The sequence below is a fragment of the Leptonychotes weddellii genome, chromosome 4 (genome assembly GCF_054177405.1).
Source record: "Leptonychotes weddellii isolate Sample4059 chromosome 4, ASM5417740v2, whole genome shotgun sequence".
Lineage (NCBI taxonomy): Eukaryota > Metazoa > Chordata > Mammalia > Carnivora > Phocidae > Leptonychotes > Leptonychotes weddellii.
Genome location: NC_138372.1, coordinates 130,501,070 through 130,515,300, shown reverse-complemented (window position 1 = coordinate 130,515,300; position 14,231 = coordinate 130,501,070). Strand labels below are relative to the sequence as shown.

Sequence of the window (14,231 nt, the reverse complement as noted above, 5' to 3'; positions counted from 1 at the left end):
TTTTTTTTTTAAAGATTTTTATTTATTTATTTGACAGAGAGAGAGATAGCGAGAGCAGGAACACAAGCAGGGGGAGTGGGAGAGGGAGAAGCAGGCTTCCTGCCGAGCAGGGAGCCCGATGTGGGACTCGATCCCAGGACCCTGGGATCATGACCTGAGCCGAAGGCAGACGCTTAATGACTGAGCCACCCAGGCGCCCGACACCACATTTTCTTTATCCATTCCTATATCAGTAAACAGGTTGCTTCCATACTTTGGCTATTGTAAATAATGCTGCAGTGAACGTGGGGATACATTATGTTTTTGAATTAGTGTTTTTGTTTTCTATGGGTAAATATCCGAAGTGGAATTGCTGGATTTTCTATTTCTATTTTTATTTTTTTTGAAGAACCTTCAATACTGTGTTTCATAGTGGCTGTACCAGTTTACATTCTTTTTCTCCATATCCTTGTCAATGTTTGCTATTTTTTGTCTTTTTGATATACTAGCTATTTTGACTGGTGTGAAGTGATAGGTCATTGTGGTTTTGATTTATATTTCTCTGATGCTTGAATGTTGAGCATATTTTCATGTGTCTTTTTGCCATCTGTATGTCTTCTTTGGAAAAATGTCTATTCAGGTTCTCTGACCATTTTTAATTGGATTTATTTTGGTGTTGAGTTGTAGAGTTCTTTATATATTTTAGATATTAACCCCTTATCAGTGTATCATTTTCAAATATCTTCTGTTTGGTAGGTTGTCTTTTAATTTTGTTGGTTTCTTTTGCCTTGCAAAAGCTTTTTAATTTGATGTAGTCCCAATTGTTTATTTTTGCTTTTGTTTCCCTTGCCTAATGAGACAGGTCTAAAATAATATTGCTAAGACTGAGGTCCAAGAGATTACTACCTTTTATTTTATTTTAGGAGTTTTATGGTTTTAAGTCTTACTTTTAGCTCTTTCATCCATTTTGAGTTTATTTTTGTGTGGTATAAGAAAGCAGTCAAGTTTCATTCTTTTGTATATTGCCGTCCAGTTTTCCAGCACCGTGTTGTTTTTTTTTTTTTTTAAAGATTCTCTTTGTTTATTGAGAGAGAGTGGTCAGAGCCTGCGCGGGGGGTGGGATGGTGCTTGGCAGAGGGAGAGGGAGGAGGAGACTCCCTACTGAGTGGGGAGCCTGATGCAGTGCTCAATCCTAAGCCGAAGGCAGACACTTAACCAACTGAACCACCCAGGTCCCCGTTGAAGAGACTGTCTTTTCCCCATTGTGTATTTTTGATTCTTTATCATAGATTAATTGACAATATAAGTGTGGGTTTGTTTCTGGGCTTCCTGTTCTGTTCCATTTGATCTCTAGGTCTTTTTTTGGAGCGGGTACCATAATGTTTTCATAGCTTTCTAGTATAGTTTGAAATTGGAGTGTGATTCCTCTAGTTTTGTTCTTTGTTCAAGATAGATTTGGCTGCTCATGGTCTTTCTTGGTTCCACATGTTTTAGGATTTTTTTTGTTGTTGTTCTAGTTCTGTGAAAAATGCCATTAGTATTTTAGTAGGGATTGCATTAAATCTGTAAATTGCTTTGAGTAATATGAACATTTTAACAATATCAATTCTTCCAGTCCATGAGCATGGAATATCTTTCCATTTATTTGTATCATCTTCAGTTTCTTTCATCAATGTGCTATAGTTTTTAGAGTATAGGGTTTTTTACCTCCTTGGCTAAATTTATTCCTATTTTTCTAATGCAGTTGTAAATGGGATTGTTTTCTTAATTTGTCTTCCTGTTAATTTGTAATTAGTGTATAGAAACATAATAGATTTCTGTATTTTAATTGTATTCCGCATCTTACTGAATTCACTTAGAGGTTTTTTATGGAGTCTTTAGGGTTTTCCATATAAAGTATCATGTCATCTGCAAATAGTGACAGCTTTACGTCTTCCTTACCAATTTGGATGCTTTGTATTACTTGTCTGATTGTTGTGGCTATGATTTCCTGTATTATGCTGAATAAAAGTGACAAGAGTGGATATCCTTGTCTTGTTCCTGATCTTAGAGAATGGAGCACTGGGTGTTATACACAAGCAATGAATCAGGGAACACTACATCAAAAACTAATGATGTAATATATGGTGATTAACATAACATAATAAAATAAAATTAAAAAAAAAGCTTTCAACTTTTACCATTGGGTATGATTTTAACTGTGGGTTCATCCTACTTGGGTTTTATTGTGTTGAGGGATGTTTCTTCTGTACCCACTGTGATCTATTTAATGTATAGTTGAATATTGTTTGCTAATATTTTGTTGAGGATTTTTGCATCTATGTTAATCAAGGCCTGAATTTTTTTGTGGCATCCTTTGAGAAAAGGCTGTATCAGGGTAATGCTAGTCTCATGAGTTTAGAAGAGTTTGGAAGAGTTTCAGAAGAATTGGTATTAATTCTTGTTTGAATGTTTGGTAGAATTCGTCTGGTCCTGGATTTTTGTTTGTTGGGAGGTTTTTGATTACTGATACAATCTCCTTACTAATAATTTGTTCAGATTTTCTCTTCTCTGAAAATGTCTTTTAACCTCACATGATTCAATCTCACACGACTACCCTTTACTTCAGATGACAATTGCAAGTAGTATGTCCCCAGATTATTCAAAACTTCTGTCCAACTTGGCTATAAATTAGAGGTTAAGTGTCCCTTCTTGGACTTGATCATTTGCTAGAACAGCTCACAGAACTTAGGGAAAACTAACACTTAACCAGCTTATTATATAATAAAAGATATGATAAAGGATACAGATGAAGAACCAAATGAAGAGATACATAGGGCGAGGTCTAGAAGAGTCCCAAGTGCAGGAGCTTCTGTCCCTGTGGAGTTGGGGTGTGCCACCCTCCTGGTACATGCATGTGTTCATCAACCCAGAAACTCTCCAAACCCCATACTTTGGGGATTTTTATGGAGGCATCATCATGTGGTATGATCAATCATTAACTCAATCTCTAGCCCTTCCCCTTCTAGGAAGAGATTGGGGGTAGGACTGAAAGTCTTAAGCTTCTAATCATGGCTTGATCTTTCTGTTGACCAACCTCTGTCCAGGGCCCACCAAAAGTCACCTCATTAGAATGAAGGTCATTTCTGTCACCCAGGAAAGTTCAAGGGATTTAAGAGCTCTATGTCAGGAAGTAGGGTCAAAAACCAAATCCTAGAACAAAAGATGTTCCTAAGTACTCTTATCATTTAAAGAAATTACAAGGGTTTTAGGAGCTTTGTGCAAGGAACCAGAGATGGAGATAGGTAGATATTTTTTTCTGTTTCACAGTACTGGATTCTAGCTTGTCAGTTCTTTTCTATTAGCACTTTAAAGATATTGCTCTGCTGTTTCTGGCTCAGCAAGTGATCTTTTATGGTGACAGTTTCTGATGAGAAATATGCAGATATTTGAAGCATTGTTTTTATTCTCCTTTAAAGATAGGGACCCTGTCTTGGATCTTTTTCACCATTACCTAGCACATCTCTGATGTGTAGATGTACAATAAATTTTTCTTGAATTTATTTTGATTGTATTACATCTTAAGCCTGTCTAGTCTTAATTTAATTAGGGTTCTATTTTGGCAGGATCAGAATTGCCCAACATGTATTATTGCCGTTAAACTTTATAAGATCCCTTCACTAGATATGAATAACCAGATGAAAGAAACCATTGCATTACTGATTTTTTGAAATGTTTCTCTCCCAATTTTCCTTTGTTACCTGGCTTCCTTTCCATGTAAAAGGAAAAAAGGAGGCAGTAGATACTTATCAAAATTATTTGCTTCTCTTCTCTTTTGCATAGAAACTACTCATCACTTTATAAAATAATGGACTGTTAAGGGACATTCAGAAAACAATGAGCCAAAAAGTGTTCTGGGAGAGTTCTTTATTTTATAACATTAATCTTATGTTTAATATCTATAGAGAGAATTAAATACAGCAGAGATTTCCTGTTGAAGCTCTCGAGTGTTTCCATCTGCAGGAAAAAACCAGACTTTCTGCCTGATCATCCCATTGTACTTCAAAAACCAGTAAGTAGTTCTAATTTTGTATTAATTCTAAAATATTTGTCTTTAGTATTTTCACTGGATTCTCTCTCTAGATTTTAAATCTTATTGTGGAATATAATTCAGAAAAGTAGATAAATCTAAATGTATAATATAACCAATTACTGTAAGTAATTACCATGCTGGTCAAGAAACAGAATGGAATTCTATTTTAAGAAATACTTTTTTCCATTGAAAGATAGAGCCTAAAAGTTGTATTGTTTTTCATTTAAGTTCTGTAATCCATCTGCAGTGATTTTACTGTATGATGTAAGGTAGGGGTCAAGTTTTATTTTTTTCTACATGGATATCTAGTCATCCTAGCAATATTTACTGAAAGGACAGTCCTCTGCCACCTTTGTGGCAATATATGTGTGATCTGTTTCTGGGCCCTTTACTCTTCTCAGTTCGTCTTTTTATATAGTAAAGCAAGTCACCCCACTTATTCTTTGGTGTGTTTTTGCTGTTCTTAGTGCTTTATATTTGTATCACTGCATCAGATTTCATCAAAATAAATACAATAAATACACCTCTTTTAGCCCATTGATTGGAAACTGACAGGAGTTTTGGTATCAGGCTTGGGTTAAAATTGTAGCTTCACCTTGTGTTCTAGTATACCGCTCAAACTTAAGTCACTTAACCTTGAACCTCAGTTTTGTGATTGCCGATGAGGTTGGATAATGTATAGAAGGACTTGGATAGTACTTAGCGTTCTCATTATGCACTCAGTAAATTGTCTATTTCCATTTTGACTAGAATTTAGAGTTTTCACAAACTTTTTTTATATGGGTAAAAGTATTCTATTGAGATGAACTCAGAATATAAGTATGCTGAGAGTGGCTCAAATAACATACCACCCGTGCTCTCCATTTTTGGGATTTCTTTTTTTTAAAGATTTTATTTATTTATTTGACAGAGACAGAGACAGCGAGAGCAGGAACACAAGCAGGGGGAGTGGGAGAGGGAGAAGCAGGCTTCCCGCTGAGCCGGGAGCCCGATGCGGGACTCGATCCCAGGACCCTGGGATCATGACCTGAGCCGAAGGCAGTCGCCCAACCAACTGAGCCACCCAGGCGCCCCTCCATTTTTGGGATTTCTAACCCTTTGGAATACAAAGCCTCTTTTCCTCTTTTTTTTTTTTTTTTTTTTTTTATTTATTTATTTGAGAGAGAGAGAATGAGAGGGAGGAGGGTCAGAGGGAGAAGCAGACTCCCTGCCAAGCAGGGAGCCCGATGCGGGACTCGATCCCGGGACTCCAGGACCATGACCTGAGCCGAAGGCAGTCGCTCAACCAACTGAGCCACCCAGGCGCCCAAGCCTCTTTTCCTCTTAAAACTGCCTAACTTGTAGAACTTTTAAGCAGAAACTTAAGTTTCTTTCATAACCTTGCACACAGGAATATTTTATCATGAAAAATGTTAATGATGGGAAAATTTTCCCACCTGTTCAGAAAAAAATCTTAGGAGTATGTATGAATAAAGTTAACTTGAGTGCTATATAAAATATGGTCACTTTTTCATTTGCAGACTTATTTCATCTCTTTTATTTTGTAAATAAAATTTTGACATACCATTTTGAACACGCCAGGTACCACAACAGCAGAACAGGTTTGGAATACAATCTAGTACATTTAAAAATGAATTACATATTTTTTAAACATAGAACTGTTTTGACAAATTCAATACTTTCTATAGCAACATGCATTTAAGATCTGTAAACATTTAATAGGATCACAGTATTTGGTTTGATAAACTAAGTAGTAAAAACTGTATTCATTCAAATTAATTGGTAAATTAACTTTTCTTCTATGTTACAGGAAAACCGCCAAAGTTTTAAGTAGCATTTTAAGAACAGATGAATTTGAAGATAAAGAATTATTCGTTTTCTATTTTGGACACCTGCAAATGAAGTGGATCTAGTAACAATAACTGTAATGGACTGTGACAATTCAGTTTATTTTTAATTTTGATGGTTGGGTATTTGGTTTCTCCTAAAATATTTTAAACTATAAAGAATTTTCTAATCAGTTGCAGCTTTGCAGGCAGTTTCCTGCATAAATTGGAAAGTAACACTGGAAAGTAAGAATTTGGTTAGTAAAGTGGGAAGGCTGTATTTATAATTTGCATGCTACTTGCAATTTTTTTTTTCATCTCTTGTAATAATGGAATGGAAATGTAAGCTGTAAAGATTCTCAAATATAAAGTATTTGCTATAATGTATATATGGCGCATAATTTCTTGTTGCTTTTAAAGTTGGCTTTTGTTCTGTTTTCCACTGATTTCCTACCAGCACTCTGAAAGGATCTTCACAATCTCTCCAGAGGCTTAAAATGACCCAGGATGTTCAATGCATAGTTCTCAATGACAGGAAGGAGAATATTTTAATAGGTATTTCTTTGGTCTCCAGGTTTTTGATAAAATTGTTTAAGATTCATAATTACTAGCAGAGATTGACAATTTGGAAACAATGAAACTTAAGGTGAAAAATAGCTGCTACTTGTTGTCTGTAATCAGACCCCATGAACAGAAGTTGGGCAATTGCAAAATAAAACATATTTTTATTTCCAAAAGAGGAAAAATTTAGGCATTTGCAAATAACTGAGGTACATTGTTTCAATTCTATAATTTCTTATGACAAGAACATGTATGGATGAAGAATTTGGGGGCTAAACTTTTAGCTCCTAGAAATTTTATATAAAATTTCCTGCATTTTGTCACTCTGGATGTTACTATTGAAAAAAAGTTTCTTCCAGCATAGTGTCAAAAAAAAATTGCTGATATAACGGTAAGTGTAAACTCTCCCTACTTCTATTGTCTCAGATCCCCAGGTCTACTGGCAAGGCATTCAAGACCATCATTTGGCAGAAAGTTTATGATAAACTGAATTCTGAACTCCTAAAACCACTGGTCTTTGGGCTTGTTACCTGGATTCAAGCTTTAGTCCATGGTAGACTTCCCATTTTGGTCTTTTAGTACACTACTTTTCATTACTTTGTTCCCCCCCAAATTTTTTTTTGTAAATAGGGAAAAAAAATACAGTAAAACCATAAATTTATGGGTTACTTAAAAATGATACATTTAAACCTAGGGCCCAGATTTTTCATTTATTTTTTGTCCTATTTTCCCTTTATATTATTGTAGGTTCCAGTGTGTATATATGTATATATACACACAATTTATGTATAATTTGTATAAGAGCTGGAGCCAGTATTAACATAATTAAATTGGTTTGCTTTATTATTTACCTATTCTCAAAATTTTTTTTTTACTCTAGTTAAAAAAACGATGATATAACCTATTCCAGTTTGGAATCTAAAGAGCCCTTCCGCTCAGCACTGTTACTGAGGGCAGAAACCTTTTTAAAGTCATACCACATTGTACTTTGGAAACTGCCTCACACTTAAAAGACTTAGGTACTTTCTGAATCTAATATTGAAATGTTTTGATTGGCTATAATTTGTATTTTTTGAAACCATTCATAACCAACCCTTTCAAGAAGAGTTTTATGTCAAAAGTCACTGTATATAATCAGAGTGAGATTGCAAAGACTGTTATATTATCTGTTTACCTTTGTACATATGTATAACTTGTTTGAATAATCATTGTACATCTCCATTAATGTTCTCTGCTTTGTATATAAATTAAAAGAGTTGAGCCAGGTGTTGTTTCATAGTGTTTGTCATCTTTAGAAATGACCAGAGACAGACAGATATATATATACACACACGCTTTTGTGTCTGTGTGTGTGTATATGTCAAAATTTACTGCCCTTGTCTCGTAGAAGCTATGAAAACAATTTTTACTTAGATGGATGAGGACCCAGGGGTATACAAAGGTATACCTTTGATTGAAGCTAATATTCCATAAATTCATTTGAGAAAATATTTTAGGTCAAATTTTATATTTAAAAATATAATTTAGTTCAACCTTCTGAGTTTTCCCAACAGTAAAAAAAAAAAAAAGTTTTTCCTTGAAGACCTGTGGTTTCAAAGGAATTTGGACTATAGAATAACATGGTAACAAACTTCATATGCCCTGGATTTTTATTAGCAGCATTTATCAGAAGACATTTTATTAAAAATATATGAGCTTGTATAGCAAATATATTAGGTACACAGAACACACCAACTGTTCTGGTGAAACTAGAATTGTCATTCTAGTGTTGAAATTGGAAAAAAGTTTTCTGTCTAGTACCTTTCCTATTTTATTACTTCCTTAAAGTTTTGTGCTTGTTTTATATTTCTTCTTTGTTTACTGAGGTTAAAATTTTATTATTTAAATATTTTGAAATTATTATTTAAATGCAAATGTCTATTTTTCATAAGAAAATTAGTCTTCTGGATCATATGCCAAAAAATTTGAATCAGCTTTTCTGAAAGTAAAATTCTATTTTCTTGATTTGTTGAACTTACATATAAGGGAATTATGATGCTAATAAATGATATAATGGTGTTACAGTACTAAATGGTACCCTACCACAGAATTGTTCACTTGTGAAAAACCAGTTTATAACCTGATAGGTATATAGAGTCTATAGATTACAGCCAAGACTGTTGTATGCTCATGTATTAACATTTTTTTTTTTTTTAGCTTAAACAACAGAAAAGTGTTTTCTTACAGTTCTAGAGACTGGAAGTCCAAGATTAAGGTGCTAGCAAGGTTGATTTCTTCTGAGGCCTCTCCTGGCTGGCTGTTGGCACCTTCTTTCTGTGACCTCATGTGGCCTTTTCTCTGTGCACTTGCTGTCGCTCTCTCTGCACATAAGGACACCATTTTGGGTCACATACTAGCTTTTCCAGTAAAGTGAATACTCATAAGATCATGAGTTGGGAATGGAGTGAGCACTACCAAAGAATAAAGTTCATTCACAGAAAATCAGTTACTTAAAAATGACAAAACACTGATTTAATCTTGATAGTTTATGACAAATCTACAAAAGCTATAGCCTATGCAGTGATACTCTAAAAGTTTCCACTTCAATTATTTTTTATCATTTCTTTTTCACAATTTTTTTCCTTTATGTGTACTTTTTTTTTTTACATATTAGGATTTTGCCACTAAAGGGTTTTAGGTTACAATGTAGCAAAACAGCAAAAATTGAGAATAGTGAACTTCAAAAATTTAGCTAAGCTTCACATGAAAGATATAGAAGACATTTTAGAAGAGTGCACATCTTAAATATATTAAACAAAAGTATACAGATTAGTAACTGCAGAGAATTTTCTAATTCACATTTTAGATAAGAATACTTGTTTTGCACTTAGAACCATAAAGAAAATGTCTAGGAACATCTAGTTGTTCAGGATCCACCATGAAGCTGAAAAGAGAAAAACAACTATTATTAAATGAAAATAATTGCCAGGGTAAGTTAGTTCAAGGTGTAATCATTCTTAAAGAGACTATTTTCTCCCACCTTTAGTCTGCATAATTATCCTTCAAGTTAGTCACTATTTCCTATTTGAACCAAGATTGAACTCTTCCTATGCAATACTTGTACTAGATCTTTTGGCACTTGGTCATAGTCTATTTTGTTTATGAATGGAGCTTATCTTGGCAATGAGATTATAAACGCCCTGAAGATGAAATCATGTTGTTTTAATCTACCCAGTACTGGCAGCAGTTTGGGAATGTAAGATACTTTTACGTAACAATTTCAGAAAGATTGGGGCACGTGGATGTGTTTTAAATATTTTTTGGTATATATTGTAAGATTGAAAATGTTTTCACCAGTGAATATAAATATCCCAAAGACAAATCTATGGCAAAGAAGTAAGACTGGTGGAATGCTGTGAGAAACAGACAAATGGAAAGGATTGAAATTTGTTTGCAAATCTATTTAAGAGATATACTGGTTGGCAATAGATCTTAACTTTCTTGTGTATCTTCTTTTCTCATAGCCAAGGCCTTTCTCATTTGCCAAGGGATATTCTGCTCCACAGACTGAATTCTTCATATTTTGGCCTGGGGGTTTTATTATGATGGCTAGTGGGCCTGTTTGGCTGTACTCCATTATGTCTCATTTGAATGATTTTGATATTTGAGAGTCCATAGGAATATATTTCTTAAGATATTTCTTAGGTAAACCACTTAGAAACTTAAAAAAGCAATCTTATCAGAAATCATAATTTGTGAGTTAAATTAAAAATACAAACCTACCCATCTCTGTATAATAGGTATTTTTTTTCACATTTTTATTTTAGGTCTAAATATGTACAGTTGAAATGCTTTTAATTGTTTTTATTTTAGCTTTCATATAACAAAATTCATAAGACTGGTTACTAAAAATATTAGAAGTCATATGGCCATTAAAACTTTAATATTTATAAGCTAATTCCAGCTGTCTGTCCAGGGAGGTGGTCTGCTGTTGCTATTTATAAAACTTTCACATTAAAAAAAAAAAAGAATAGGATGCCCCAAATAGGTGTTAGAAATCAAACCTATCTTTTCTTTTTGTTCTTCCAAATTTCAGTGGTCACTTTTGAAATTAGATGTGATAAGAAAATTAATGCAAAATAGGGTAACAAAAAAGACATTAAACTGCATTGAATTTGGGTTCTGAGAATAAGAACTGACCCAATATTATTTGTGCCCAACTTTTCTCTCTAAATTAGGGAATACTGTGAGAAAGAAAGAATAATAGAAACAATTCAGCCGTATTAATGGTTTTCTTATTTGAGGATTAAATCAGAGATATTCAGCAAGAGAAATTTTGCAAGTCCACAAATCTGTCCTTAAGAGCTAGAGTAAGTATATACCTAAAGCTCAGGCAGAGATGATAGGTCTGCTGACTGGAAAGCATTCACACCTGATCTCCCCCATCTCACCTACCTTCAATTCCAGAATTTATCTTTTCACTTTCCATTTATTCCCCAATCCATCAAAATCTACCCCAATTTTTAAATTCCTACCACTGTATTGAAACTGTTCTCTTGAACAGTGACCTCTTGTCAAATCCAGTTTTCAGTCCCATTCTCTTCAGTCCCACCCCACTACACAGGCCCCTGACAAGCACTGTGCCTTGCACGGTTATTTCTCTTTTGGTTTCCTTGCTTATCTACTACTCTGATTCTCCACCTCTGAGTGGTTCCCCTCTGTCTCCTTAATAAAGGAGGCTTTTCCCTCCCTTTTATTTTTTTTTTATTTTTTATTTTTTTAAGATTTTATTTATTTATTTGAGAGAGAGAGAATGAGAGAGAGCACATGAGAGGGGGGAGGGTCAGAGGGAGAAGCAGACTCCCTGCCGAGCAGGGAGCCCGATGCGGGACTCGATCCAGGGACTCCAGGATCATGACCTGAGCTGAAGGCAGTCGCTTAACCAACTGAGCCACCCAGGCGCCCTCCCTCCCTTTTAAATAAAGGCATTTTCCTAGGCTTCTGTCAGGTATTTTTTTTTTACCTATACCCTTTCTCACTAAATCCAGTCTTCAAATATCAACTTGCTGTGGTTAACTCCTGAAAACTGTATTGGCAAGGGAACTCTCTGGGTAGCTCCTGGTTCAGGTGCCTTTTTTTTCCTGGCCTAGATTATTGCCCTACCTGACCAGTCTCTCACCTCTCCATGATACTCACCTTTCTCCCTCCTGCCAATTACTACTGATTAGAGCATTCACTACCCCTCTCAAAAACCTTTAATGATTCCTTATTACTAAGTTTAAACTCATTGTATTTTCGACCTCATTTCCTACACTCTTCTCTCTCTACAGGTAACATATAAGCCCTATGCCTTAGTCTTACCTTTGCACCAATTAGCCAAGAACATTTAACATTTCTTGCATTTGTTCATGTCTACAATTTCTAGCAAAGTTTCCTCCATCTTTATTTGCCCAACTCACATTTTAAGTTCCAGCTCCAGAGTCATCTCTTTTTAAAAAACTGTTAAAGAAGCAAACCCTTCTCTAAATCCACATGAATATTACGACCAGCAGTAACTACTGAGCTTGTTTTTTTTCTGCAAGCATTTGTCTTTCCTACTGAACAGAAAGCATTTTATGGGAAGGGACTAAATTTTTACTTTGCATTCTCTCTAGCTCCCGACATAATGTTTATTCAGAATGGAACTCAGCACTAGTAAGGCTAAGCACCCCAGTATCCCCAGTACCTAGCACATAAAACACTCATTAAATATATTTAATTGGTGACTGGAAGGGTAGATGAACAAATGAATTTTGGTTCTCAATTATCTTAAGCCTTGGCCAGGCCAGACTTCTTAGACAATTTCATTTCAAATTTCTCTTTCCACTCTGCTTTCCAATTACAAATAATATTTTAATAGCTATTAAAATATTTCCAGCTTCTAATCTGCAGTCTATAGGTCACACATTTCAAATTTATTCAATATACTAAATTATAATATGGTAAAGCATTTGAATAATTTTTTTGGAAATGTCCTGATTTGACTTCAAGTTCGTTAGATTACTGAATGTGACCAAAAAGGACTAATATTAAGTTTAATATAGTCAGGAATACAAACAGGATCAACTAAGGAGTAAAGATAATAGAATATATAGATCTCTTATTTCTTCCCCCCACTTTTGGATTTTAAGATCTAATAAAGAGAGCACCACTGATCAAGTTTGGGGGTAAGAAAATACTATCTTTTAAAAAGCAAAAGACAATACAAAAGCATATAGAAGCACTGTGAAACCAGGATAATTACCAGGAACTAGCATAGTAGATGTGAGTTCTGGAGTTTCCAAGAAATCCACGTTGCTTCTTTGGAATGTCTTGCTATAATTCGTCTGAAGGTGGCTGTATAAATAATTATAGGTTAAGGTTGTACACTTTTATTACAATCTTTCTAAGTAGAGTGCAACAGAGTTTGAATTCATCAAGATGGCAAGGTTTTGGATGATTTGGATTAAGTGTCTGAATATAGACTTCTTTTTCTGGTTATTTAGCCTTAAAAGTAATTTAACAGTTGTCATCAGAAAAAAAACTTCTTAAAGACTTTTAAAAACAGAAGAACATTAATTCCCGTGGAAAATAGAACAAAAGGAGAAAGACTTTAATTACAGAAAGAAGTTTAAACAGAAGAAAGAATATTTTGGCTGTCCGGATGATTAAAAAAATAGGATAGCTAAGAAGAGAGACTATAGATTTTCTCTTTCTAGGGGAAAAAAAAAAAAAATCATCTATCTTAAAGTGTAGGCCTGGAGTACAAAATTGAGTAAGTTGCCTTTAAAGCTCCCTTCTGTGTTTGAAATTCTATTGGTGTCATTATGTATTATAGTTTTAAAATAGTCACAAAAAACTTTTAGGTTAAATATGTATAACTAAATTTCCAGGTATTCTATTACTTGTACAACATGATTTGATACACATTACATACCGTAGAATAGTTACCAAGAGATGTTGATTTTTTAATCGTTTCCAAACAATGTCTTTAATTTCCCCCCTTTTTTTTTTTTTGCAGTTTAAAGACATTAAGCTATAATGGTCTTAACCGTTACATATAGTTTTACTGTAAAGTAAAATACCACAGAATTTATGAAAAATTAGAAGGTAAAATTATTTTCTCATCCTTCCTTTTCTGTGTCCTTTGTCCACCCACCCTCCTGACACTTTAGACACCCACGACCCATATCTAACTCTTACTTGAAAGCATCAGTAAAATGGTTATAGTTAAAGTAGGATCATTACCAAAAGTATTTGTGCTTTAAGAAGAAAGTGGTTTCTAATCCATGAGATAAATTCCTAAAAGGGTGGGATTTAGGAAAACGAACAAATGGGACAGATTTTAAGGTGAGGTAAAAGGAACAGAGCTTTTCCTACAAGTTCTAAAAACATTACATATATTTCCCTCTCCCTGCCCCCACCCCCAAAAGCCTGTTATTACTTACCTATTCCACACACTGCTGTTCTCCCAAAACTCATAAATTATGTACCGAGATTCATTGGAAAGCTTCTGTATGGAAATACTGAAATGGAAAAGAAAAAGCGTAAGTAGCCACAGGAAATTAAAGACAAGAAGAAACTAATTTTTCTTTTTTAAAAAAGATTTTAGTTATTTTAGAGAGTGCAAGCAAGCTCGAGTGGAGGGAGAGGCAGAGGGAGAGAATCTCAAGCACGGTTCACAATGAGCAAGGAGCCCTACATGGTACTTGATCTCACAACCCTGAGATCATGACCTGAGCTGAAATCAAGAGTTGGATGCTTAACTGACAGCCACACAGGTGCCCTAAGGAGAA

The 14,231-nt window shown here is 34.5% G+C and overlaps 1 protein-coding gene and 1 long non-coding RNA gene across 2 annotated transcripts in view; one reads left to right on the top strand and one right to left on the bottom strand.

The window, feature by feature from the left end:
• C4H8orf88 (chromosome 4 C8orf88 homolog) overlaps nucleotides 1-6,264 on the top strand; it is a 36,022-nt gene extending 29,758 nt beyond the window's left edge. The window contains exons 5-6 of the mRNA XM_006742783.3: nucleotides 3,924-4,030; nucleotides 5,862-6,264. Of these exons, the coding sequence (XP_006742846.1) occupies nucleotides 3,924-4,030; nucleotides 5,862-5,885 (131 nt within the window). The 3' untranslated portion in view covers nucleotides 5,886-6,264. The remainder of the gene's footprint in view (nucleotides 1-3,923; nucleotides 4,031-5,861) is intronic.
• LOC145720932 (uncharacterized) lies at nucleotides 5,554-13,986 on the bottom strand. The gene is made up of 3 exons (XR_014144284.1): nucleotides 13,884-13,986; nucleotides 12,701-12,792; nucleotides 5,554-9,361 (listed from the first exon to the last, which is right to left on the bottom strand). It is a non-coding gene; the product is annotated as an uncharacterized LOC145720932 (long non-coding RNA).
• Nucleotides 13,987-14,231: the final 245 nt, after the last annotated feature.